We start from the raw sequence: 27613 nt of genomic DNA on the forward strand, positions 1-27613 counted from the left end.
TCCAAGCCAGTTGGGAGAGGGATATCTGTGTTGCCCTTAAGGGAACAGTGTAAAGCCAGTTCACTATATTCCAGGGATGGGCAACTTCTGGCTTTCCAGATGTTGCTGGCCTCTCGCCATCTCTTGATCATTGGTCATGTGGGCTGAAGCTGACGGGAGTTGGAGTCCAACAACATCTGAAAGGGCAGAGGCTGCATCAGAGTACAATGCACGGATGTTATTAAGCAGCTGCCGGACTATCATGCATGGCTGGTGAGTTGCATTCCTCATGGTGGGTCACAGATTGTACAGTCCTAGTCTAAAGCTGTTGAGGAGGATTGGCTTTCTTCAAAGCAGTTCAGACGATGTCCCTTTAAAAAAGGAAAGGAAAACCTATACCCGCATCATCCCAATACTGTATTATTTTGCTTTCAGGCATCACTAAATTGACCCTACAAAGAGATGCTCTGTGCCAGCTTTACATCATGGGAAAGATATGCCTGGCTCATAAACTGAGGGTAACAGTACATTCCAGTGTAAGCAAGCAATCCTGTTTTATTATTATTATTATTATTATTATTATTATTATTATTATTATTCTGTGATTCCTCACAAATAATTGCCCTCAACCTCTCTAATTTACTGAATGGTCCCTACCCAGACAAACATAACATCAGTGCCAATAAACCTCATGATGCAAAAAGTTTTTCAGCATCTGTACCAAATACTTTATTCTTAGAATTAGAGTATTTTTGCATTATGCATCAAGCCAATACTTGAGTTATAATGCAGAACATGCCTTTTAAATCTAGTTAAATACAAACACAAACACGCTTGCTTGATGACTGCAGTTACACCTGCTGAGAATTGAATCTGTTTTCCATCAGTACAGTTCTAATAGTCCTTTGGGGAAAGGATGTGTGTGTGTGTGTGTGTGTGTGTGTGCATGCAGCTTGTTTAACTGGGTCCTTTCAAGTTAAATTGAGGTATATTTTCAAAATTGCATTTTGCTCTGTGTGCGCTCTATATTTAAACCAAATCCTGTCTTCCTAAAAGCATATAATTTTCCATAGCCTTTTAAAGTTATTCAGTGTATTTTAGTGACTATTTGCCACTAAATATTTGCCTGAATGAAACTACCATTCATGAATTTGTTAGCTGTAATGAACAAATAAAATTACTCAGACCTTTTTGTTGTCAAGGTGAAGACAGAAAAGGAAAATGCTTATTTTGTATGGAACACAAATGGGGGTCTATAACAAGCTGTTGTTATGTGGAGTGCTTAAGGATTCCTGCTAGCCAGCCATGCCCTTTCACAGGTACTGCACTGTCCCTTCTCTCACCTCAACTCTCGAATTATGCAACCACCCACTGACCATGCTCAGTCATTAATGGCAAGTTCCTCTCTTCAGCACCCCCTCCCCCAAAAAGATGTTTCATACTTCAGCAAACTTTACTGTCCTTCTCTTTCACCCGCCCTTCAACCATACATGCTGTAGAAGTGGGAACCCAGACAATCTAGCAAATGCATGTAGGGGCAGGGCAGGTCCTGCTATTATCATGTTCCTGTTCTTCCCTATGCACATTCACTAAAACATTCCTGCCCCCATCCCATTTTGGAACATCCATTTTAAAAACATTCTGTGGACAAGACTTACTGGGAACAATTGCTGAGATCGCTAGGCTGTTTTGGCTTCTTAGAATAAAGAGTTAACTTCACCGACACAGTATTTTTATTATTATTGCTGACCTGCACCTGATTCCGGCTCCTGGCAGGTGAGCACACCTTCCTGTCACCTGTGCGACATGGTTGACAAGACACACAAGCAATTTGAAAACCAAATTTGGTTGTCAGTCTTGTCCTTTATCCCATTCTCCCATCGGGCTATCCAGCTTTTCTTTCATAAGCACCAAGCATACTTTCATTCAAACATTCTTCCATCACCTTTGTGGAGTGGGGGATAGTGGTGGTTCAAGATGCAAAACTGCTCTGGAGACTGACCGGGGATTGGAAGAAGCTGTGTGTGTACACACCCTCACACCTAGGTAGAACAGTTTTCAACGGAGCCTATCCGAATGACCATCCACTTTGCAATCCAGCATTATCATTTACACAGATGAGCTGTGTATGCCTCTGCCTGAAAAGGCTAGACTATTGCTTATAAAAGTCCTCAATGTGCCTTTTAATCTTTAAACTAAAAATGTGGTCTTAAATAAGAAGACATTTGCTAGTTTTTGCCCAGAAGGTCTACAGATAAGCTTAATGGATTTTGAAAGGACATCTCATAGTAACTCGGCTTGTGTCATATGCTTGTTTGCCGCATTTTTCTATGCCATGATTTATTGGTTGGCAAAAGCACTTCTATTTTAGTCTCATCTCTCTCTCCATAAAACAACAATATTTTTCACATGCAAAATGACTCATGCCTATTCCCATATCATTTGCCATTCAACTTATCTCCTCTCCTCCAACATATGAGACTGAAATAGCTATTCATATTTTTCTATTCTGGCACCCAAAAGCCAGTTAGGTTGCAAAACATTACTGAACAGGTTACTGTGATCTTCCATTCATTAAACTGATTCTGAAAGCTCCTTGTTTATTAGGAGCAGAACAGTGTGTACAAGCCTGATTTCTATGGGGTCCAAACACCTATAGAATAGTGCGTGCATTGTTAGGGTAAGAGCCTGAGGGAACTGTGAGGTTACTTTGGTAAATGAAGTGCATTTAAAGACTCTCGTGGCTTAATAATAACATAAAAAGCATTATTGCAGATGCAGCTGGATCCTGTTAGGTGCATCCATTGATTGCACATTTGTATCCAAAACTGAAAGAGAAAAACATTTTGCTTTACCATCCGCATCTGATCTAAAGCAAAGAAAATATATTAACCAGAATTGGGCAGACGTGATTGTAGGCATGTTGATCCTACCAACTTAAAAGACTGGGCAGGTCAAGTGACACTCTTGCAGTTGTTTTAAACTTCTGCAAGACTTTGGACCTCCTGAGGCATGAGCATATACTGCAAACATTAAAGCAGATGGCTAGCAAAGTGTTCTGGTCTGGAAACAAAGGAGGTGAGACTATGTTAATCTAATCATGTTTATTCTGGCATGTGCCTCATATAGCTTCAAACCCTTGGACTTTTTATTTTTCTTGCTTTACCAAAGTCAACTCAAGGGTCATATTAAACAGCAATAAATACAGGGCAGTGCTCTGTTTTGCTCTTTCCTCTCTTCAACCTTTCCTAGACAATTTTCCCCACATCGAGACTGTCTCTCAGATATGTGCAGCGCATCAAAGGCCTGCTTTGGCATCAGTGATCTTACTTTCCACGTCATCTTTTTTCTTTATATTCTGAATTACACATGGTTGAACATGTAAGGAATCTGGATTTGCCACTGAATTTACCCTCAACAAGGGGTCAAGGCTTTGATGAAGATACGATACAATATGTGGTAACTTCAAAACATCTGCATGTCATATTCACAGCTTATATTTTTAAAACATCATAGAAGTACTATCTTTAAAATAAACACCACCCAGTAATGAGTGAAGTCGTCCATAGAGGCACATTATTACCAAAAGCAGCATATTCTGGCATCCAATTATGTCCAGGTATGTATTCCCTTCTGCACTAACGGGAGGTGAGGAGAACACAAAAAGTTGTCAACATAAATGGCAATAAATGGAGTGGGTGAAAAGAACCAAATTATGCCAGTGCTTCTCCATCTTCACTGGCTGCCAGTCTGTTTGCAGGACCAATTCAAATTCTAAGGACCACTTCTTCCCATATAGGCACCTTCCCCATTTACACGCATTCTATTTGCGAGTGACCACACACAGGTCTGGTGCTGGGTACCTGGAAATGGGGAGCACTCGGTCAACCAACCCCACTGTCCCTGCAACTCACATGAGCCAGAAAGGTAGTGGAACTGGCATAGCTGACAGGTGGGGAAGCCTCTTCTCCAGGTGTCAGCTGGGCTGGTCAACCAAGCCTCACTGTGCCCCCAGCTCATAAGGAGATGCTCCCCAGAGCCCAAAGAGGTCCTTTGGGTGGGTCTTCTCCCTAGCCATGCTCCTCATTTACAGGCCCTGGACCGTAACTCCCCCATAAATGGAAAGTCACCTGTATATCCCTATTGCAGTAGCAGCCAACCACCAGAGATGCAGGGTGCTGTATCCAAAATTCCTGGAGAGCACCATGTTAGCTATCACTGATGTACCTGGATCTGGAGGTCATCTTCAGAGGCTCTTCTTCAGGTGCCTCTGCCAAATAAGGTGTGACAGGCAGCTACAGGAGAAAGGGCTTTTTCGTTGGTAGTGCCCTGGTTTATGGGATGTCCAAGCCAAAAGAATGGCTTGTAAATGGGTTTGTTTACAGTCCAGAGAACATTAAATTATTAATGAGCGGTGCAACTTACACCAGTTTTATTCCCAGAAATCCCATGGAATTTGTATCTCCTGGTATATAGTAAACTTGCAATTTATGTGAGGGTTATATTCCAGGGAAGGCGCCTAAAAGCGAAATCATGTATAATCAAAACCCATTGGGTTAAATGGCAGGTGGGATTGCCCAAGCTATGTTTCCCAGAACATTGCTCCCTTTCTTCCCCATGAAAATAAACTACTTTTTTTGTCACGTGCACAAAGCTGAAGCATGCAAGTTAAATGCACGTAAATAGTGGGCTTACTGTAGATTGGTAATATTTGGACTGTATACTTTTATTCTTCTGTCATGAATGCTACATGGTAGAAGTGCCATGTTCACTGATGTTGCTCATCACACCATCAAAATAAATGCTGATGTGCCAGTTACTATATTCCCAGTTATGTAAATATACAAAACTTTAAGACAAAAGAACCAAGAGTTATTCAAAAAGTAAGTTTGAAGCCCCTGTATTTGCACTCAACAATAAAAGTCAATGGACTCGTATTTTCTCATACGATGCCTCCGTATCATAACAACTTGGACTGAACACATCCTACCTAATAGCTTTTGACTGGTTATTCCGTTTAAAACCTAATTGACCTAGTTCTTGAATGTATACATTGATTATAATTAAATGCACTAAGCTGCTTAACATCCCTGAAAAAATAATAATGAAGACACATCAGCTACAAGCAGCTGTCAACACTATATGGACAATAGACTGAGGAAAGTGGAGGGAGTATGAATTATATCTTTGATTTGGGGGGGAAAGGAGAAGTTATATATAATGGGAAATATTATGAATGAATAGATGCGAACCCCTAGTCTCTTGGAAGCAAAAAAAGAAAAAAGCAGGGGGAAAACAGACTTGGTATTCCAGTTGAATTATGCAATTAACTATCTGGAGAACACATGCTTGTCACGTACATTTATGCGCAGGCTTGCTTTCTGGACTTTACATGGCACCTCAAATTTTAAAATACAGTGGTACCTCGGGTTCAGTACTTAATTCGTTCCGGAGGTCCGTTCTTAACCTGAAACTGTTCTTAACCTGAAGCACCACTTTAGCTAATGGGGCTTCCTGCTGCCGCCACGCCGCCGGAACCCGATTTCTGTTCTCATCCTGAAGCAAAGTTCTTAAACTGAAGCACTATTTCTGGGTTAGCGGAGTCTGTAACCTGAAGCGTATGTAACCTGAAGCGTATGTAACCTGAAGCGTATGTAACTTGAGGTACCACTGTAATATGAATTTGAACACACAGAATAAAGCTAAGTGACCATGAGAAAAGGGTATTGTACAACCAGTGCTGATACTTTGAATGCACCTATCTCAGTGTAACCAGGGTCCTCTATAACCAGGGATGGGGAACCTGTGGCCCTCCACCACTCCCATCATCTCTGGCCACTGGCCATGAGGGCTGATACAAGTTGTAGTTTAACAACATCTGGAGGGCCACATGTTCCCTATCTCTGCTGTAACCCCTCACACACATACATACCAAACTGCATTCAAACCCTCCCCACAATTTTTTTTTTCTGGAATTGTGTCTGCCTCAGACGCCTTGCATTAGAAGTGGCACACATCATAATTATTTATAAAGGATTTTGCTCTTACTTCTACCACTGTTGACACGCAAGCATCTACACTGCACAAACACTTTGGGTCATATAAACATTCATGCCATGCACCACAGTAATTAAACCTAGTACTTATCGTCTCTATACAATACAAGTGTGGAATCTGATATTAGGTTGAAAATATTCAGCATGTTTTGGCTATCAGCTTTCGTGGTCAAAAAAGAAAAAAAAAAGGAGAGCCACACAGGTGTGAAGATAGGTTTTCCAGAGTATGCAACATTTGGTGAAATTGCCAGAAGCTTATTTGCAACATAGCTTTGCAAAATAAGCAGATATTTGCAAATTTTCTGACTTTCCATAATCTATACAGATTATAGAATTCCCCATTTTCAGCACAGAATGTGGGTTACCTTGGCACAAACTTGTTCCATATATTTAGAACATATTACATCTAGCTCTGTTGCCAATATACACTAGAATTCCAAGTTCATGCAAATATGTTCTTATGGAAAAATCTTCTTGAGAGAACTCAGGTTTAGACATGGAAGCAATTGGGTCCACCTCACCACCTCTCCTGTTTTTTCCTGATTGCACCCCACTGCTCTTCATTTCATGCAAATTCCCCAAAGAGCTGAAGTACCTATTTTCTTTGTTATGTTCATTTGTACGGAAAGCAAAGTCAAGAAAGCATTTGCTGTGTTCATTTGCAGGAAACAGACCTGAGCAAGACACATACCACCCTATACAACAACATGCACCAGAGTGACTTAGGGCAGCAAAATAGGTGAGAGAGGGTTCAGCAACTGTGTAAATGCAATTAATCATAGAATCGGAGAGTTGGAAGGGACCCTGAGGACCATCTAGTCCAACCCCCTGCAAGGCAGGAATAGGCAGCTGTCGCATACGGGGATCGAAACTGCAACTTTGGAGATATGAGGACCCTGTTCTAACCAACTGAGCTATCCAAGCTCTGTGCTAATGGACATACTGTTTTGTACAAAGGAAAGCCTGGGCATCCTCAAGGCTATGGAGGTGGTATGGGAAGTTTAATTCTATCTTGTCTCCTGGTACTTGGGGGCGAGAGGATTGCCCCTCAAACTGCTATTTGCATTTCCAAAAATGGTGCCTCCATTTGCACCAATGGGAGCTTTCCTCTGAAATGCAAACAGTAGTTTTGGAGGTTTGATTTTTGCTAGGACTGCCAGGCTCGCTCCCATTTACATAAAATCTGTGTGCATTAATTACATTCTCACCCTTTATGCATCATCCATCTCAATCTCAAACCCATTGTCCTCAGTCTGTTTTCCCCAAGTGGTTCTCCTCCCACAACTCTGATACAGCAGCCCCTATCCAACAAACATATCCTCTGCATATTATCCCAGAACACTGCTCCCATAGCATTCTGTTAAATAACAAAAGACCAGCTCCCCATAATCCTGAAAACCTGCCACATGCTATATTTCCTCCCAACTGTCATGCATGCGATGCACCCAAAACTGCCAGAGACACAACCTCCGCTCTCCAAACCTGCCCTTTCCCCACATCCCTCGGAGCCCATCTTTCTCACCTAAGGCACCTAAGACAATATTTCCCCAAAAGCACTCTCTGTCTCTCTCCAACCAATTACAGCACCATTTGCTCACTGTGCACCAAAGATGTGGCTTAGATACTGAACTGGTGCCTAATGCGAGAGGGCTGCCTCTGTGCCTGCCTGCCCATTCTTTCCAACACAGTGGATATCACATACCGTATTTTTCGCCCTATAGGACGCACTTTTTCCCCTCCAAAAATGAAGGGGAAATCTGGGTGCATCCTATGGGGCAAATGCAGGCTTTCGCTGAAGCTTGGAGAGCGAGAGGGGTCGGTGCGCACCAACCCCTCTCGCTCTCCAGGCTTCAGGAAGACATCCGCAGCCTAGGCAGCCCTGCGGGAGGTCCCGCAGGGATGTCTAGGCTGCGGATAGCAGCCTGCCGCCCAGCGGGCGGGGCGCCCTGAAGCAGAGCACCCCTCGCGCCGGGCAGACATCGGCCAGCCCCACAAACTCGGGGGACAGCAGGGAGGCGCAGTGCCGCCATCCCACTGTTCCTCGACCTGGTTCGGTTTCCCCAACCTGCTTTTGGGGGGGGGGAATAAAGGGGGGAAATTTCCTTTATTTCCCCCCCAAAAAACTAGGTGCGTCCTATGAGACGGGAGCGTCCTATGGGATGAAAAATACAATACTAACTTGCGATGATTTTTCCCCACCTTTGGGAGTATTTTGAGAACATACTAAGAAGAAGAAAACTGATAGAACCCTACACACAAAAATAAATTTTTGTGGGTTTAAGAGGGGGGAAGCATGCATTTGAATCAGAGTTCTAAACACCACTTTGGGATGTCTCATAGAGCGAGAGAGAAAATAACTGGATCATATCAGTTTAATTTGAAACAAGTTTCAACCTGAAATCCTAACCCCACTTACCTGTGAGTAAGCCTCACTGAAACCAGTGGGGCTTCTAACTTCTGAGTAGACATGTATAGGATTGCAGGGTTACGTTTTTTTCTTCCATCTTAGAAGTTCAGAGCAAGCATACACTCATAGCTGTCAACCTGCCTTTTTTTTTTTCAGGAAATTCCCTTATTTCAGTGCCGCTTCCCGCTGCTATCCTGGATTGTTAGATATCCCATAGACTGTCTCCGGGACAGGTGAGGCTGCTGATCCCTTATTTTTGAGGCTGCTGATCCCTTATTTTCAAATCTGAAAGTTGACAGTTGTGCATACACTTGATGCAGCAAGTTAAGATATACTAGAAACCATTCGGTGGTCAGGGAGTACCAACCAGATCAAACTCAAAATGCAAGGGATTTAATTGCAAGTCTTTAGAAAACCCAGTTCATTCCCAGTCTATAAATATACTGTACTCCTATTCCTCAGTTGACATGAAGGAAACTGGTGCAATAGCAAACGGTCCCAAATTCCTTTCAAGCAAAATGCTCTATGTGCAAGTGCAGCAAAAGTTGCATAAATAAAGGAAACATGAAGTTGTGAAGGTATGAATCCAGGGACCCTGCCCCCAAGCATGTTTCAACCCCAGGGTTAAACCTTGAATCCCATGAAGTAATATTTCTGAGGAATGTGTAGAACGGCCTTCGCCCTAAGTAACAACCAAGCGCTCCCTCTACATCTATAACCAGGGAGGAAAAAACCTCTGGGTCGGGGGGGGGGGGTTGTAACTTCTGGCAGAATAGATCCCAGAGCCATTTAAATCAGTCAGCTGGGTTTGTAAACATAAAAGACACGCTCTGTAACACACACACACACACACACACATATATATATATATGTATATATATATATGTGATATATATATATATGTGATATATATATATATGTGATTGATATATATATATATATATATATATATATATATATATATATATACACACACACACACACACACACACACACAGTTCTCTGCCGTCAACTCTAACCGGCCTTTGCCCTCAGAATCGTAGCCGCCACCCAAAAGGTTTTATATTAAGCCGAGTTCAGGAGGATCAAACCTGGAGCCGCTCTCCAATGACCGATCTTATGTGACTCTCCTCCAACCCCATTCACGGGTGCTTTATTCCTTTCCCTTCCTTTTTAAAAAGAATATTTGAAAACAAACAAACACCCTTTGAGTATATTTGCATGAGATTTAACACCCAAACCGTTCTTTGGCAACAGAGCCATTCAAGCAGTTTTTCATTCTAGTCACATTTCTTTCCCTTACGCACGAGATTTAATCACCCAAATCGTTCTTTTGCAACACAGCCATTTCATCCTAGGACCTAGTCAATATATATATATATATATTTTAAGTACGTGTAAGTGGACCAAAGGGATGGGGGCGAATGCCTCTGGGCACGTGCAGAGAGCATGGGAGACGCGTCCAAGCGCACAGACCGAGTGGCAGAGTTTCCTGGGAGAAAAGCCACAAACACACACAAAAGTTTCCAAGCCAGACCCGCCCCGCCACTCCGCGCTCACATGTCCCACGCGAAGAAGAAACAGGTATCCCGCCGCCCCTCCAGATCCCGACACCCCCCCACACACACACCTTCTTTTCCTTACCTGTGCAGAGAGAGGCGCAGGCTACCAGGACGAGCGCCAAGGCGCCCAGCCCGGAGCGGGACGCCGGAGGTCGCATGGCAGCACATGGGAGAGGCGCTGGCGGGAGGAAGAGCGGCCGGAGTGGAGCGAGCCGAGCGGCGGCAGGACACGCGCGCAGCCCCGCTAGGGCGGGCTTCCCGCGGCTGCCCTCTCCCCTCCCCTGGTCGACGCTCCCGGCAGGGCAGGCTGCAAGCAGCGACTGTCAGCTGTGGGGGGGAGCGGCAGCGGCGCCTGGGGTGGGGTTTGCAGCTTCGCCCTCCTCCGGACACACCCCTCGGGTCCCTGTTTACAGGGCAGAGGGGATTTGCCCCGCGGGAGAGAGAGAGAGAGAGAGAGAGAGAGAGAGAGCCGAGGGCCGACGCCTCTCCAGCGGCGTGGCTCCAAACCTCGGGCCTCTGTCCGTGGAGCGCGAGGCATTCTCTGCAGACGACGGTGCCCGGTCGGGCTTTCGCGCGGGAAACTTCCGAGGCCTGATCTCAGGTGGCTCCTCTTCAGGTAGCACACGAGTCACCCGAGACTGCCGCTGGCCCTTTGTTGCCCTGCGCGCGCACGCGCGCGCTCACCTGTACGCACTCTTCTAATTCCAAGGGTGGAAGGCAGTGCTAACGTGCGTTCGCCATTATATTTAATTATTTGCAGGTGATTCGCACACATTGTCTTTTGTTTACCGGCAGGTCACGTTTTTTCCTGATAACTCGAAAAGCGCAGTAATGTTTTAGTACCCAGGAAAAAGCTTTCCCCCCAGGAATGCATTCCATGGGATGGGGATGTGTTACAGGCAGTAATTGTTTGTTTTGAGTAAGATTTCATTGAATCTTTTTTTCTGTAATACAATAAGAGAAAGGAAACTATTCTGAATAAAAAATAAAGACAGATAAACATGCCATAGTAAAAAATAGTGGTACCTCGGGTTAAGAACTTAATTTGTTCTGGAGGTCTGTTATTAACCTGAAGCACCACTTTAGCTAATGGGGCCTCCTGCTGCCGCCATGCCGCCGCTGCACAATTTCTGTTCTCATCCTGAAGAAACAGTTCCAGGTGTCTTTTAAAAAAAACACCACCACAAACATTTCAAGCGTTGGTTCATTCATTTAACAAGATTTTTTCCACACAAAGCAAAGGTGCTCGATGTGGGGTTAGAGTATCAGAATTGAGACCAGTTTCAATCCACTGAAATAGAAATGGAGCACAGGTTGTCATTGTGTATCAGAGCTATTTCTCATATCCTTTCAGCTGTATCTGTGTAACGCAAATATTTACAGTGGTACTTCGGGTTACAAACGCTTTGGGTTACAAACACTTCGGGTTACAAACTCTGCTAACCCGGAAATTGCGAATGGTTTCGGGTTAAGAACGGACTTCCGGAACGAATTAAGTTCATAATTGGAGGTACCACTGTACTTGGAACTATGAAATCCTGAATTAAAGTGACCAAGTGGAACTTGTGTGATGAGATAAACAGACACAACTAAATAGGGAGAAACCCCACCATGCTTCCTGGGTTGCTACAAATATCTTTAACCTAAGTGGTTAGTCTGTTGGATGAGGACCCAGGAGACTAGGGTTTAAATCCTCAGAATTTAAATCGCCCAGAATTTCACTATTCATATGTAGGTTAGCAAGTAAAAAAATAAATGTATCACATCTACACAGGAAAACTGTAAGGTTAGAGTTCCATTTTTTTCTACCTTGTTAAAGTTACCATTAAAGTGAATTAAACACATGGGAAATGTTCTCATTTCATCTGTGCAGTCCAAAAGTGAGAGCAGTAATTGTCAGGGTAGCAGAATTAAAATCTGTGTCACTGTTCATTCTCCTACCCACCCACCCTCTTACGTCTTTGACTCTCGCATCCTTCCAAGAATGGCCTCTGTGGTTGCTTCCATGCAGTAGCAGAAGGTTGAACTCGTCAGCTAGAGAATTAAACTTGGATGCCAGAGTTCGTGACACAAAAGCAGCACTATGTTAATCGCTGTGGGCTACCACTGGCTTCTGCCCCAGGGGGGAAATAACGTGCATCCTTCTTATATTCAGTTCTTGAGACTGGTAGTTGCCTTCAAAATCTCCTTAGAAGTACAAAGCCACTCTGGACACCCCAGCCTACAGTTCTGCTTGGGAGCATACCTGGGTTTTTGGGTTTTTTTTGGGGGGAGGCATAGCCAAACTGTAGCAAAAATTAATGGTGGTGACTGGAATGGACACAAATTGGAGACACTGTGTTTGCATAGCAAATGCAGAAAGCACTAGCAACGTTTAGCAAACTGCTGATCCTCCCTAGACGCTCATTGGCTGTTCCCTCCAAGGTCTCAGTGGCGTTCAAATAGTGAAAAGTATACTCAAACCATTTTCTACCAGGTGTAAAACCCAAGAAATCAAGTTGTTCTTGTTAAGTTGTGGGTGAACATATCAAGACGACACAGCGATTTTTCAAAGAGCTCTTGTTTATTCACAGGCCAGAACTGAAGGGTTCAGCCAGCCTGCTTATATAGAGCTCCACTACAACGCAACAGTAACCACTTTCTGTAACTATCCAATCACTGAACGTCACTTTCAATCCCTTATTTGCATATGTAGACCTGAGTGAAAACTATCCACAATATCCCCCTGCTGGCCCAGGGTGAGAACTTCAGTACATAACAGTTCTGATGTTTTTGTGTGTGTGCGCAACCAAGCACCCATTCCCTATAAACATCAAGCATGTAAAATGGACACAAGGACAACGAAGCCCTCTCATATTCCTTGCTAGTTTGTGAAGCACAGTCCTAATCTCACAGACCTAATGAAGTCTGGGATGATCCTAAAATGTGTCAAGTATCAAGTGCAGGAGGGACAGGAAACGAGTTACAAAGGACAGGTTGGTTATTGGTTGGAACAGAACAAAGTTCACCTTTCTAGCTCACCGACAGCCAGTGCAATTTTAAGACTGGTGACACCTGGTTCCATTGGGTTGCCCGACCTACTGGCTTAGCATTCTGCACTAGCTTCAGGCTCTGGAGCATCTTCAAGGGCAGCCCCACATACAGTGATTTACAGTAGTCCATATGGGAGGTCACCAGAGCATGGATAACTGAGGCCAAGGCTATCCTGATCTAGAAATGACCATAGTTGGTGAATCGTGTGCCTCCTCCTCAAGAGGCCTGGAGGGTGGCAACACAAGAACAGGCCTTCTCTGCAGTGGCTCCCTGTCTGTAGAATGCTCTCCCAGGGAAGTTCGCCTGGTGCCTTCATTATACACCGTTAGGCGCCAGGCAAAAACGTTCCTTTTTATCCAGGTATTTGGTTGACCTGATTTACATCCTATGCCCTTTTAAAATGTGTTTTTTGGGGGGAGGGGGTAATTAGGTTGTTGTTTTTATTTTTATTATGTATTTTGTGGTTTTATATCTTGATTTTATTCTGTGAACCGGCCTGAGACCCCTGGTTATAGGGCGGTATATAAACTCAGTAAATAATAAGCACTCTTGGCCACAGAAACCACTTGTGACTCCAGGACACAGGAACCACCCACCCACAGCACTTCCATCCTATCAGGATTCAGCTTCAGTATATAAAAAGGAACCTCTTCCAAAAGATAAAATGTACAAATAAAAATAGGTAAATATTCACTCACTGAAGCTATTATACATATTATAATAAATATTTGAAATTAAGGCAGAATATAAATATTTTGGGGACACGGGTTGCGCTGTGGGTTAAACCACAGAGCCTAGGGCTTGCTGATCAGAAGGGGTGAGCTCCCATTGCTCGGTCCCTGCTCCTGCCAACCTAGCAGTTCGAAAGCACACCAAAGTGCAAGTAGATAAATAGGTACCGCTCTGGCGGGAAGGTAAACGGCGTTTCCGTGCACTGCTCTGGTTCGCCAGAAGTGGCTTAGTCATGCTGGCCACATGACCTGGAAGCTGTACGCCGGCTCCCTTGGCCAGTAAAGTGAGATGAGCACCGCAACCCCAGAGTCGTCCACGACTGGACCTAATGGTCAGGGGTCCTTTACCCTTCCCTTACCTATAAATATTTTAAATACATTGCACCAGACTGAAACAAGGTATCTTTAGAATAATGAGCACTTTTCCACATTGAAAGGAGCCGTTGGGAACTTTTAAAGTAAATACTTCAAATTCAGCTGAATAAAAATGGCACCACTGAACATCTAGTCTGAATGATATATATTGGAGTAGGGACAAAGGGACATAGCGGAGAACCTGCTTGGCTTGAAGACGATTCCAGGTTCAATTCCCAAGGGCATCTCCAGGTAAGGGCTGGTAATGTCCCATCTGAAACTCTGCAAAGCCACTGCCAGTCAAAGGGGAACAACGCTGAGATAGATGGACCGATGGTCTGATTCCGTATAAGGCAGCTTCCTATGTTCTTATGTAAACAAACAATGGCCATTTCACACCTTCAGCTGAGGAAAAGCTATGGTCCACAGGAAGCTACATACTGTCATGTTTCCCTGTATAATACCTCCAATCCAGCGTTGACCACAGTCACACTTTTAGGTGCATGCTGACAATGTCCAAGGTTGTACACTTTTTAAAAAATGCAACGCTCTAGGAATTCTTGCAAAATGGAAAATCTGGTCAACAATAAACAAACACTTCATACTACCCATTGCATTAAAGAGCCAGGAATCCATGACTACCATCCATTTGGAGCATTCATCTCAATTCCCAGAAGATGCTCCTGCACTGCTGTGCAACTCAAAAGAGGCGTCCTTAAAATGCTGCCTCCTCATTGGCTGCTTGCAATCTTCTCTTTATGAAAACTTGCCTCCAAGATTTACAGCTCTGCCTATCTGCTCCAGCTTGCTTAGGGAATAAACCTTGGACTCTGGAGCCTAGAACGATTATGTTTGACTGGCATCTTGAAAATAATGGTCTATTGATTTCCCCTATGAGACACATTACTTATCAGTGTATTTGTTTTGGAAAGTTTCTGGTGGCCAGCTCATTTTCTGCAAGCGTGCTTTCCCCATGTGTGGTGATTGGGGAAAGGGGTTTTGCAAGTGCCAGTGCAAAGAAGGGCCATGAGGAGAATGAACAGAGAAACAAGAAGAGACATAAAGCTTGAACACAAAACAGTGCACATCAGTGGAAAGGCTCTATCACCTACTACAGCCGAAGAATTGATGCTTTTGAATTATGGTGCTGGAGGAGACTCTTGAGAGTCCCACAGACTGCAAGAAGATCAAACCTCTCCATTCTGAAGGAAATCAGCCCTGAGTGCTCACTGGAAGGACAGATCGTGAAGCTGAGACTCCAATACTTTGGCTACCTCATGAGAAGAGAAGACTCCCTGGAAAAGACCCTGATGTTGGGAAAGATGGAGGGCACAAGGAGAAGGGGACGACAGAGGACGAGATGGTTGGACAGTGTTCTCGAAGCTACCAGCATGAGTTTGACCAAACTGCGGGAGGCAGTGGAAGACAGGCCTGGCGTGCTCTGGTCCATGGGGTCACGAAGAGTCGGACACGACTAAACAACAACAGCAGCAGCTAAGAAAAGACAATTGCTGGTCATTTAAGTTGGACCACAGGCACCATATAACCTGGGGCATGACCCTCCAGAAGATGTTCAACTACAATTCCCATCAGCCCTCCAGCCAGCATGACCAATGTTCAGGAACTATGAACATCTGGAGAGCCACAAGTTACTGATATAAACCTTTATGAGAATGTGATAATACGTTTACCACATATAGTACTTCCATCAGCTTATTTAACATCTAGTGTTTAAGACACACAACGCAATGGCAGCCCCAGTTAATACAAGTGACCCCATTTAACAAATTTTCTTTTCTTTTTTTAAGGGAGATTATTTTGTCACTTGTGAACAGCACTGCACCCCTAACCATTTCAGCTGCAGGAACTGAAAGTTGAAAACAATCCTCTTCAGAAATAAAAGCAGGCTTGCATAATTAGGAAACAAGGGCAAATATAGGCCCCATCAGCATTATGCAGTTAAAGCAGTATTATACCTCCCCCACCCCGAAGAATCTTGGGAACTGTAGTTTCTTAAGGGTGCTGAAAGTTAAGAGGCACCAATTCCCCTCCCATAGCTACAATTCTCTGTGTGGCTTAACAGTCAATTCCACTTCCCAAGGAATTCCAAAAATTATAGGTCTGTAAGAGGCAAGAGGGATTTCCTGAAAAATTGCAAGGTCACTTTATCACTGTTATATCAATTGATTTAAAGTAACCTAAATTGAACTGTGCTACGACCACACATTACTGATAAAAAATACCGTACAGCAGGAGTTCAAGCCCCCAAGTTAACACAGGTTTTTTTAAAAAGCAATACATTTTAACACCAGGTTTAAATGAATGCAACGTTACACTTGTCTTCCCTCTTACACTCCTGCTCAACTCATCAAAACTAGTGTGGCCACCTGCCTATTTTTATTCAAATGTCCAATACTATGGAACCAAACAATTCAATATTTGCAGGGGGGCGCTTTAAAGCTATCAATGTGTCAAATACAAGCTACAGAGTTTTCAGAATTAGCTAGCCAAGTTGGTTCTTCTTTGGCTACCTCATGAGAAGAGAAGACTCCCTGGAAAAGACCCTGATGTTGGGAAAGATGGAGGGCACAAGGAGAAGGGGACGACAAGCTTTAATCTGTAGACATTGAACAATAATATTTTCCCTCCCTTTCGCTGGACCTCAAGTTCTATTTTTAAGTCTATTTTGCAATATGAGCAATTGCAATATCCATCTAGAGTAACCAATATGAAGGGGGGAAAACTGCTCTACTCTGCCAGTCAAAAGGCAATTTCTACCCAACCACTGTCATTTTGCAAGTTTTGAACATTGTACTCTGGCAGACTTTGCTTGTTAACAGCTTATCCATTTGTGATCCCAACACTTTTCCAGTTTATTCCATGTATTCTTGCCATTGACAACATTTTACCTGAATGCACACATTTCTCAACATATTTTCAGAAGCATTTCATATTGAAATACACATTTTTTAAGAACACATATTGTTACTGATTTTTTGAGTGGAGAACTTTATTGCAAAATTCAGAGAAGTGTGAAATCCAAAGGATAACCACATTCCAATATGTACATCAGCCCAGGAAGCGCAGATCAGATCTGTTCACATTGGAATTCAAAGAAATTGAATTTCTCAAGCATCGATTAGAACTTCACTCTCCCAAGGAACTGTACACACCCTTAGCTGACATGCTTGTTCCTGTGGTGTAGGGTATCAAATAATCATGGTGTAAGTGCACTGAATAAAGAAGAATGAGTGCTGAATTTGGTTTTTTTAAAGGAAACATTTTTGATAAGGGATAAAAGGAACTGCTAACCTGGCTCATCATAGGATCACCAGAATCAGGGTTTAAGGCAGAATTTATGTCCACACACATTTTATTATTGCTGGAATCGTAAGAGGGCAATTGAGCCTCCTCTAAATAGATGCAATTTTATCTCCTCCCAACACAGTCCTGCTGTGCTTGTACTATTCCTTGACGCTTCCCATGTTTCTACCATGCACTAGCAATCCCGCAAACACTTGACTTGCCACTAACAAGCAGTAGATATTGTACTACTAAGTAAGCAAACTTGAAGCAGTAGTACAGATGTGCCAGAACACCCACAATTCATTTAAAAATGTTTAATATCACTTTCCTTGATGAAGACTTTCATACTGTTAAAAGAGGACCTCATCATTAAGAAGACATTCACAAATTAGGTTATTTCAAATTAACCATACAAATGGTAGAAGAACTAGAAGTTTGCTTTTTAAATATAGATAGGTAGTCTGGCTCACCCACCAACACATGGAAAAGTTCACTCTGATTAACCAGACAGGAGGAGAGAGATTTTTTCTCCTCTCCTCCACCCTCCCCCAGTTTCCTTATCATCATTTATTTATTTTTAGAAGGATGAAACTTTTTGTGGCAAGCCATCGTTCTCCAAGCAAATACCAAACTTCATCTCAACACCCTGGAAACCTTATGGACAAATGCATCCAAACACACTCTTCCCAGCATTTCTTCGCAACGTGTGAACAGATCATATTATCAATTCAGTTTCCAGCACAGCAAATCATGGCACACCTAACCCCGTCTCAGAAGAGGGGCCAGGGTTTGCAGCCAGTGTTAGACATGCTCAGAGTAGACCCGCTGAAACTAAGAGCATGACTTGAGTTCCATCAGGTTCAATGGGTCCAACTCTAAGAAGAACTGAGTTGGAAACAACCCCATATCCTCCCGCCCCCTGTATTCAGTGACAGGCGCAGCAGTTTTCCATGGAGCAAAGGCGCACAAATCAAAGCTCTTACAACGCTTCTCCTAAAAGAGCTTTTGTAAAGCAATCTGAAGGAGAACGTGGGAAATGGAAGCCACAACAGGGCCCTGTCTCGTTTGGAACAATCAGCTCAAAACAAAGTCCATTCAGCTTGTTTCCTAAGCTTGCGGCATCGTTCTGGTTTAACGGTTATTAGGACAGCCACTTACATTCAGCATCCATCGTTTTCACTATGAGGGCTTCACAGGGAGAACAGCTACACAGTTATAAGGCAAGGCACTCAGATCAAAACTCTTTACTCAGGAAACTCAAGATTATTTTTTTTAAAAAAAACAAAAACACCACGGTCAGAACAGCATGATCTGATTTGTTCATACATCATCACACAATAATTTGTGTCCTTGCGAGGTCATTGCTCCAGCACAGACCCCACCTCCCCAACAACAACTGCCCGGCATCTCAACATCAGCATCACCTTTATGAAGCATCTCTCTGGTGTTTTTCAGTGGTGTTCTGTCCTACACCACCAGTTTGTTGACACTGCTTCTGACTTGCAGAAACAGCAAAGGCAGGGAGTAGATAATCAGTGGATAGACGCTGGTGATGCAAAACTTTACGGCGTTTACCTCGAACCACAAGAGGCACTAACAGAACGAGGGGACATTTTCTTTCCATTTGACTTGAAAATATTCTATGTCATTTATACAAATAACTGCTAAATACAAAAAAGGAAGTAAAATTTAAAAAATAGCTTTCTCCCCGCCCCGGTAGAGTTCATATGCACATTACGTATATAGCTTAGAAGAAGAAAAATGCACTTTCCCATAATACGATCCATGGCCTACCATTCTGCCATTTTCTTCTGCTGCTCCCCTTTCTCTAGGATCAATAAGGTACTAGGTGTGGCATCATTTGGATAATGGCTTTATATTTAAGAGAGAGATATATATCTATATAATATTTATATATAAATGTTCCGCTTATTTTGAACTGAAAAATATATGTTACAGACCACACGTATATAAAATGTGAAGCACTTTAAAAAAGGTGATTAAAGTGTATAACTGATAATACGGGGGGGGCCAAGGAGAAGAACCATTTCAGGTTATACCGTGTTAAACCTCCCCCCCCCAAAAAAAATACGTCTGTAAGAAATAAATGATAGAAGCCACATAAAAATAAGCTTTTAACTATTCGCACTTTCCTCAGTATTTTAAAACTGTTAAGTGCACTAATAATAAATAAAAGTTCGCAGTTTCCATATAAACAATAATTCCTAGCGTCCAGCATTATTGTAAACGGTACACATATGTAAAATGCAGCTTTAAAATAATAATAAAAAGAGTCAGTTACAAGTTCAATTTCCCAAATTGGATTTCCCATTATTATTATTTTTTAAAAAAAAAACATATCAATGAGTACAGGGCCAATCATATTTTTGGCAAGTCATGTCTTTCAAATTAAACCGTAACAGTGCAAGTAAGGAATGCAAGGAATCCCTAGTGCAATAAAGAGAAGCGCAGGCAATATTGCTGATTCGAATTGACCACTTCCACTTGGGAGCGAGACAAGGAGACACTTTCCTTTTTCTTTCTTTTCATGAAATAATTTTTTAAAAAGCCATGGTTTTAATGCCCCAGTTTTGTCTTAGGACTTCTCTTCTTTCCTTCCTTCCTTCCATAGGCCACCATAGATTCAGCATTAAGTCTTTAACAGATTGGCCATTTGTAAAATACCACGGACAGTCACCGATTAAGGCTCACATGGGTCTATTTCCTTTTCAATGGCTGGTTAGGTAAACAACTCTGCCTCTGTTTGAAGCCACTTGTGGCCGGATCCTAGAGTTCATCAAGCCACTCTTCCATGCTGGACACAAGCCATGATGTCCTGTCAGTATCAGGTGTTGGTTATCAACAGTCAGCTTTGAGCTTATCTAAGGAATTGTCGATTTTGGTCAGAGTCTTTTTAATACGCAGCGCTGTTAATCTGGCTGATGGGTTGTGGTACCAGCATTCTTTCATCAACTTGGCAAGGGAAGTTAACGTCTGAAAAGGAAAGGTAGATGGGTGTTCAGATCAGATCAAGTTTTGAAACACTGTCCATGCAAATCTCAGTAGACTTCAAGAATCTATATAAGATCATTTCAGACGCCACACCAAGCCATAGTCCAAAGGTGGGGAACAACCAGTCCTGGGTCATTCTTGGCCTGCCAAGGGGACCAAATGAACATGCAAAACAGTTTTCTGCAAACCATACCCACCAACCAGGTGACGTCACTGATGATGTCAGCTGATGGGCTAGAGGGCATGATTAATCTTGCATGGCTGGAAATGCCTGTTCCCAGCAGGAAATAGGCTCTTACAGGCAAGGCAGCAAGACTCAACCCCAGGGCATAGGCAAACTCCGGCCCTCCAGATGTTTGGGACTACAATTCCCATCATCCCTGACCACTGGTCCTGTTAGCTAGGGATGATGGGAATTGTAGTCCCAAGCATCTGGAGGGCCGGGGTTTGCCTATGCCTGCTCAACCCCCTACTCATGACAAACAGGGGTTAAATTCTGCTCAGGAAACAGGTGTGCGCAGTCAAAGAAAGGAGCGAAAGGAGGTGAAAGGGGAATCTTTGCTCCATCATTCCCCTGCCACTGCTGTAGCCGGGAAGGGGAGAGGGGAGGCAAAGCTTTGAGCAGTAGGTGGGACAGCCCACCTGTCAAGTCTTGTGTCATACTGACATTGTCTGAGTGGCAGATGAGCACTCCCACACACCTGTCAAACATCACCTACAAGGCCAAAAAGGTTCCCCCACCCCCTTCTATAGTGATTGAAGCTTAATGATTTGGCATCACTGTTACGTAGAGTTAGCCCCCACCCCACCCTGAGAAAAATAATAGCTGGATTAATTTCTGTGACCATGCACCCCATGTCCCTTAAGCCTTGTCCCTTAAGAGTAAACCCATTCTTAAGGGAACATACATTGCCTTTTAGGAATACACAAATGTTCTTCAACCTTGAGTCCTTAGATGTTACTGGACTACAACTGCCATCATGCCTGACCTCTGGCTAAGCTGGCTGGAGATGATGGGAGTTGTAGCCCAATCCCCTAAAGCCCAAGGTTTAGGAACACAATAGCAGACGTCATTTTGTTTTTTAAAAGATGATCTATAAGAAATATGGCGGGATGTGATGGGCTGGGCACTTACAGGATCTGAAAACCATCTGTTGGGAATGTTTGGCCTCTGCTGATCCACACAGACCACTTTTCTCATGTCTTCAAAGCTGGGGTCATTAGGCACTACGTCATAAAATGGAGGTTTGTAATCTTCTACAATACCTACGGCCAAAACACAACATAGATCTTGTAGTTGCATCGATACGTTTCAGAATCTTCATTAGCAAGACAAAGTTCAGTGCATTATTACATAGCATGGAGCCTTAGCCAAAGCTAAGTCCTTGTGACATCTCACCGATATTATGAAACGAATTTCTAATAGCACAATACAATCAAGACATTAATCAGCCAGTTCTCCCTGTGGGTTAGAATGCAGTTCCTTACTCTGCAAAGAAAAACATATGTACAGAAGGCAAATACAGTCACAAACAAGGCTGCAGAGTCTTGGTAAATAATCTGGAGACAGAGGGGAGGTGGGGGGAGAAAGAACACAATAACTCAAGATTCCAGTACAGTACACATATGCTTCTAAATCCACACTAGACAACACAGGGCCTGTGGAAAATCAGAATGGGATGGGGCAGTCATTTAGAAAACAATAGAATGAACCCCAATTCTATGCCAGGCATCAGGCTCCCTAAAAACCTGCTTAAAACCATCTTCCAAGTATCAAGATGAGTTTCATTGGTATGCTGGCAGCAAATACCAGATTTATTTTGCACTGTGTGATTTAACCATAAAATTAAACCAGGGTATCTTGGATACTACTTGGGAAACAAAAATAAAATGCCTACCTACAGTATTCCATTTTAAAAGCACCATAGCCATTTTGAACCTCCTATGAGTAAGTCATTGTATGTCATACTATTAAAGAAAGAGGAAAAAAACTTGGCAAGAATAATCCAGGAAGGAATTCAGAAATGTTCAGAGATGTCCCTTTGAGTGATATTTTGCTCCATCTACATTTAAGAAAACAGGCTAGACATGCAGACAGACAGTCAGACAGACAGGCATACTTAAAAAAAATACTATTTTGTTTATTTGCTTCCTGGAATCCTTTGAAAGAAAGGACAGGATTGAGATTTACTAAAGGGGGAAAAAATCAGTAACAACAGAGAATAAATTAGCACATCGCATCATTTATGTCGTTGCCTTTCAAAGCTTAATGACTCATTATATACTCTATATTGACAACTATTTGTTTACACAGTTCAGCAATGATAACGATTTGTGCATGTGTTAGGATTGCTTTTGTCTGTTTATAACTTGATCCTGAAAGTTTTTGCCACTGAAAGAACATTCATTCGTATCTGGGGAATTTCCCAATAAAACCTGGACATCTGGCAAATCTAGACTCACAAGGGACTACCTGAGAATCAGAGAAAGTAGTAGAAGGAATGCTGATTAATATGATGATTTATATGCTGCCCGTCTGAGTTGCGCTGCCCCAGCCAATCTGCGCAACGCCCAACAGAATATTAAAAACACAATAAAACATCAAATATTAAAAACATCAAACATTAAAAACTTCCCCGAACAGGTTAATGATGTTCTTGCCCACCAAGACAACAAAATGACCTTCACACCCATAACATCAGATGCTGTTGTAAATACATTTGACACTAATGCATAGAAATTTTATTTTACGGTTAACCAAGTCTGCATTAATTCCTTCTAAATGCCTCCTCCTTCGCCAGCCTTTTGTATCTATTGCCTTACTGAAGAGTCCTTTGGGGACAAGGGCTCGTCTATCATTTTTGACAAGTCCACAGGATAGGATAGGCAACACATGTAAATAAAATCCCCAAGAGTAGGGACCTGGCAAGAGCTGGTGGTGACCCCTGGTGTCCCCACCATCAACTCCACCCAGCACTGCAGTGAACATGCAACATGAGTCACGTTTCTGCCAGGTCAGTGAGGCCACATGTATCTATGCCAACACGCATATTCAGCTGCCAGCTGCACTAAGGCGCAAGGTTCAGGGCATTTCTCTCTCCTTTTCACCAACTTCCCTTGGCCCTTAAGTTCACCTATGTATGCTGAATCCTCGGCCAAGGGAAGCTCTCTTCCTGGTTGTGACTTGTATATAACAACAACAACAACATTTATATCCCACCAATCTATCTGGGATGCAACACTTCTGATAGAAAATTGTAGAAATCTAGAAGGTACTCTCTTTAAAGCCTAGCGGTGATGTTCAGAAATTATTTCTGCATTTAATTTAGCTCATACAAATCCTTATGTATTTATTTTTACTTAGACTGGCCACACATTTATCCCATTCTTGTGCATTCGTGCTGGCATCTAAACTAATCTGCTTTTAGCTGTCCTTCCTTTCTCCTGATCTGATAGACCTAGCAGTGGTATTTTACCAAAGGGAGAAAAGGTACCCCTTTGCAAAGATGAGAAAATATGCCTGATTTTGCTTGTACGAGTGCTGACGACTGCTGGACAGATCACTGATTAATATGTTCCACAATGATTATCAAGATTATACCTCGATGCAGGCTTCAAGGAAGGAAACCAAGGCACAAAATGAACACTCAAACCCTTCAAGATCCTATTAAGTGGGATTACTTCCAAACGACTCTTAAGGACCATCTATCTGCTTTCGGAGTTTCTTGACAACATCGAGGAACAGTGGACCAAGCTAAGAACATCCATTATTGCAGCCTGTGAACAAACTATTGGATACCAAACCAAGAAACACGAGGGACTGGTTTGATGAGAATGACAGTGAGATTGAACGCATTATTGACAAGAAAAGGAAGGCCTTTCAGATCTGGCAAAGAGATAGAAACTGTGCCACTAAGAATAAAACTTATGCCAGCGCTAAGGCTGAGGTTCAAAGAAGAACTAAAGAACACTTGGAGGATAAAAAAAGCTCAAGTAATCCAGCATTTAGCTGACACTCATGATGCACAGAGTTTCTTTAAAGCCACAATGACCATCTATGGGCCAATAAATCATGGCATATGCCTCCTACGCTCAACAGATGGTACCACACTTCTAAATGATAAAGAAGCTATTGCACTGCGCTGGAAAGAACATTACCATCATCTCCTTAACCACAACTCCCCTGTAGCTGCTGAGGTCCCCTCACAAATTCCACAAAAACAAATTGGAGATGAGCTTGCAGTATCTCCAAATCTGGCAGAGCTGTGTACAGCTATTAACCAAATGAGAAACAACAAAGCCAGCGGATCTGATTGGATACCTCAAAGTGGGCAAAACTGAACTTACACAACAACTTCACAAGGTCATCAAAAATATGGGAGAGAGGAGATCCCAGCAGACTTTGTTGTTGTTGTTGTTTAGTTGTTTAGTTGTTTAGTTGTGTCCGACTCTTCGTGACCCCATGGACCAGAGCACGCCATGCACTCCTGTCTTCCACTGCCTCCTGCAGTTTGGTCAGACTCATGTTTGTAGCTTCGAGAACACTGTCCAACCATCTCGTCCTCCATCGTCCCCTTCTCCTTGTGCCCTCCATCTTTCCCAACATCAGGGTCTTTTCCAGGGAGTCTTCTCTTCACATGAGGTGGCCAAAGTATTGGAGCCTCAGCTTCACAATCTGTCCTTCTAGTGATCACTCAGGGCTGATTTCCTTCAGAATGGAGAGGTTTGATCTTCTTGCACAGCAGACTTTAGAGATGCCAAAATTATCACTGTCTCTATAGCCTTCAACACTGTAAATCATAATGACCTGTGGACTGCCCTTCTGAAAATCGGCTGCCCAGATAAAGTTGTGAACATCATTTGGCTCCTCCATGATAACATGGCAGCAACAATCGCAGATAACAACGGCTCTCAAAGTGGACCAGTCACAGTGGGATCAGGCATTAAACAGGGTTGTGTTACTGCCCCAACTCTATTTATCATTTTTATCATTTTCATAATCATGATCCTACACTTTGTTGAAGGGAAACTCCCCACGGGAGTAGAAATCATATATCGAACAGATGGAAAGCTCTTTAATCTGAGTAGGCTGAAAGCAAAGAGTAAGGTTACCATAACTTCCGTCATAGAGCTTCAGTATGCTGATGACAACGTAGTGTGTGCACACTCAGACAATGACCTCCAAACCATCCTAAATATCTTCGCTGAAGCTAATGAAAAGCCTGGCCTTTCGCTCAACATCCAAAAAACCAAAGTGCTGCACCAACAAGCACAAAACAACCCCTCTGCAGCACCACAAATCCAACTAAATGGTGTAATGTTGGAAAATGTCAATCACTTCTCCTACCTGGGCACTTATCTTTCCACGAGGACCGACATTGATGCCAAAATGCCTGAGCTCGACAAGTGCAGCTTTCTCCCAACTGAAGTGCAGTGTGTTTGAGGACTGGGACATTCATAGGGATACCAAAATGCTTGTTTACAAAGCTATTGTACTATCCACCTTACTGTGTGCTTGTGAAACATGGACCACTAATAAACACCATCTCCAACTCCTCGAAAGATTCCATCTCTGAAAATTTTAATCTATCACTTGGGAAGACAGGCAAACTAATGCCAGTGTACTGGAAGAAGCAAAGTTCACCAGTGTAGAATCAATTATTCTTCAACATCAACTTCGTTGGACTGATCACGTTGTTCAGATGCCTAATTATCATCTTCCAAAGCAACTTCTCTATTCCAAACTTAAAAATGGAAAGTGTAATGCTGGTGGTCAACAAAAGAGGTTTAAAGACTCTCTTAAGGCAAATCTTTTAAAATGCAGTATTAAAGGTAAAGGGACCCCTGACCAATAGGTCCAGTCGTGACCGACTCTGGGGTTGCGGCGCTCATCTCGCTTTATTGGCTGAGGGAGCCGATGTACAGCTTCCGGGTCATGTGGCCAGCATGACTAAGCCACTCCTGGCGAACCAGAGCAGCACACGGAAACGTCGTTTACCTTCCCGCCAGAGTGGTACCTATTTATCTACTTGCACTTTGAGGTGCTTTTGAACTGCTAGGTTGGCAGCAGCAGGGACCAGACAATGAGAGCTCACCCCGTCGCAGAGATTCAAACCGCCGACCTTCTGATTGGCAAGTCCTAGGCTCTGTGGTTTAACCCACAGCACCACCCGTGTCCCAAATGTAGTATAAACACTGGCAATTGGGAAACACTGGCCTGCAAGCACTCCAGTTGGAGGATAGCCTTTACCAAAGGTGTCATGGGCTTTGAAGATGCTCAAAACCTATGTCCCCACTGTGGAGGGACGTGTTGATCCAGAACTGGCCTCCACAGTCACTTATGGACTCACTGTGAAGACTGTGTTCATGGAAGACAATCACTAAAGAAGAAGGAAGTGGCTTGGCAGGCAAATAAGGCCCATCAGAGATGGGTTCACTATCCCCGCTAACAGAGACTTGCATTTATACAACTGAATATTCCTATGCATATTTTAAACTTTCTTGTTGACTGTATTACAGTAGAAGAAGAAGAAGCTGTTTGGCTTTTACTCCAATGTGTTTTTTTGGTGTGTGTTTTTAAAAAATACAATTAACAAAGCCAAAGTTTTAAGGCTCCTATGGGGCTGCTTCTGGCACCAGACCTACTGAAGAAAGTCACCATAACCTCTGATCTACACTGTCATAACACTGTCATAATGAACCCTGCCATAGTTTCCTTCTATTCAACCAGAATAAAATGGATTATTTTTAAAGAGAAATGTCTTTGAACTAATGAAATATAATCCATAAAACCAGTGATAAACAGAGAACTCAAGGCTCAACAATTCTAACCTATGTTGCAGGAGATGAGAGGAAATGCGCCCACATCTCATCCTCAATTCTAGTCCTGGTATGCTTAGACAGTGAGGAGGAACAAGAGCAGCTGACCCCTGGACTGAAAAAAGGCAGCAGCAGTCTGAGTTCCTGCTCTGAAGGTTCCAAAATCAGAGTGGAAATTCTGGTTTGGATTTGCTTTTAGTAGATCATTGTCTGTCACTTCCTCCATGTCCTCACCTCCAAGATGCCACAAATTGTTTCAGGGGTTCTTGATTCATTTGGATCCAAGGCACACCCTAACTCGGGCATAGACAAACTCGGCCCTCCAGATGTTTTGGGAGTACAACTCCCATCATC

General features: G+C 43.1%; 2 protein-coding genes across 4 annotated transcripts in view; both read right to left on the reverse strand.

The window, feature by feature from the left end:
• ACVR1C (activin A receptor type 1C) overlaps positions 1-10462 on the reverse strand; it is a 42557-nt gene extending 32095 nt beyond the window's left edge. The window contains exon 1 of one of the 2 annotated variants that reach the window (XM_082198607.1): positions 10087-10462. In XM_082198607.1, coding sequence (XP_082054733.1) covers positions 10087-10162 — 76 coding nt within the window. In that variant the 5' untranslated portion in view covers positions 10163-10462. The remainder of the gene's footprint in view (positions 1-10086) is intronic. The other variant, XM_082198608.1, reaches the window with a different exon arrangement.
• Positions 10463-17727: 7265 nt separating this feature from the next.
• ACVR1 (activin A receptor type 1) overlaps positions 17728-27613 on the reverse strand; it is a 72606-nt gene continuing 62720 nt past the window's right edge. For both annotated transcript variants that reach the window (XM_082198519.1, XM_082198520.1), the window contains exons 9-10: positions 21576-21706; positions 17728-20422 (exon numbers count right to left, since the gene is read on the reverse strand). In XM_082198519.1, coding sequence (XP_082054645.1) covers positions 20288-20422; positions 21576-21706 — 266 coding nt within the window. In that variant the 3' untranslated portion in view covers positions 17728-20287. The remainder of the gene's footprint in view (positions 20423-21575; positions 21707-27613) is intronic.

Source organism: Podarcis vaucheri (genome assembly GCF_965113315.1).
Source record: "Podarcis vaucheri genome assembly, chromosome: 1".
In the NCBI taxonomy this organism is placed as follows: domain Eukaryota; kingdom Metazoa; phylum Chordata; class Lepidosauria; order Squamata; family Lacertidae; genus Podarcis; species Podarcis vaucheri.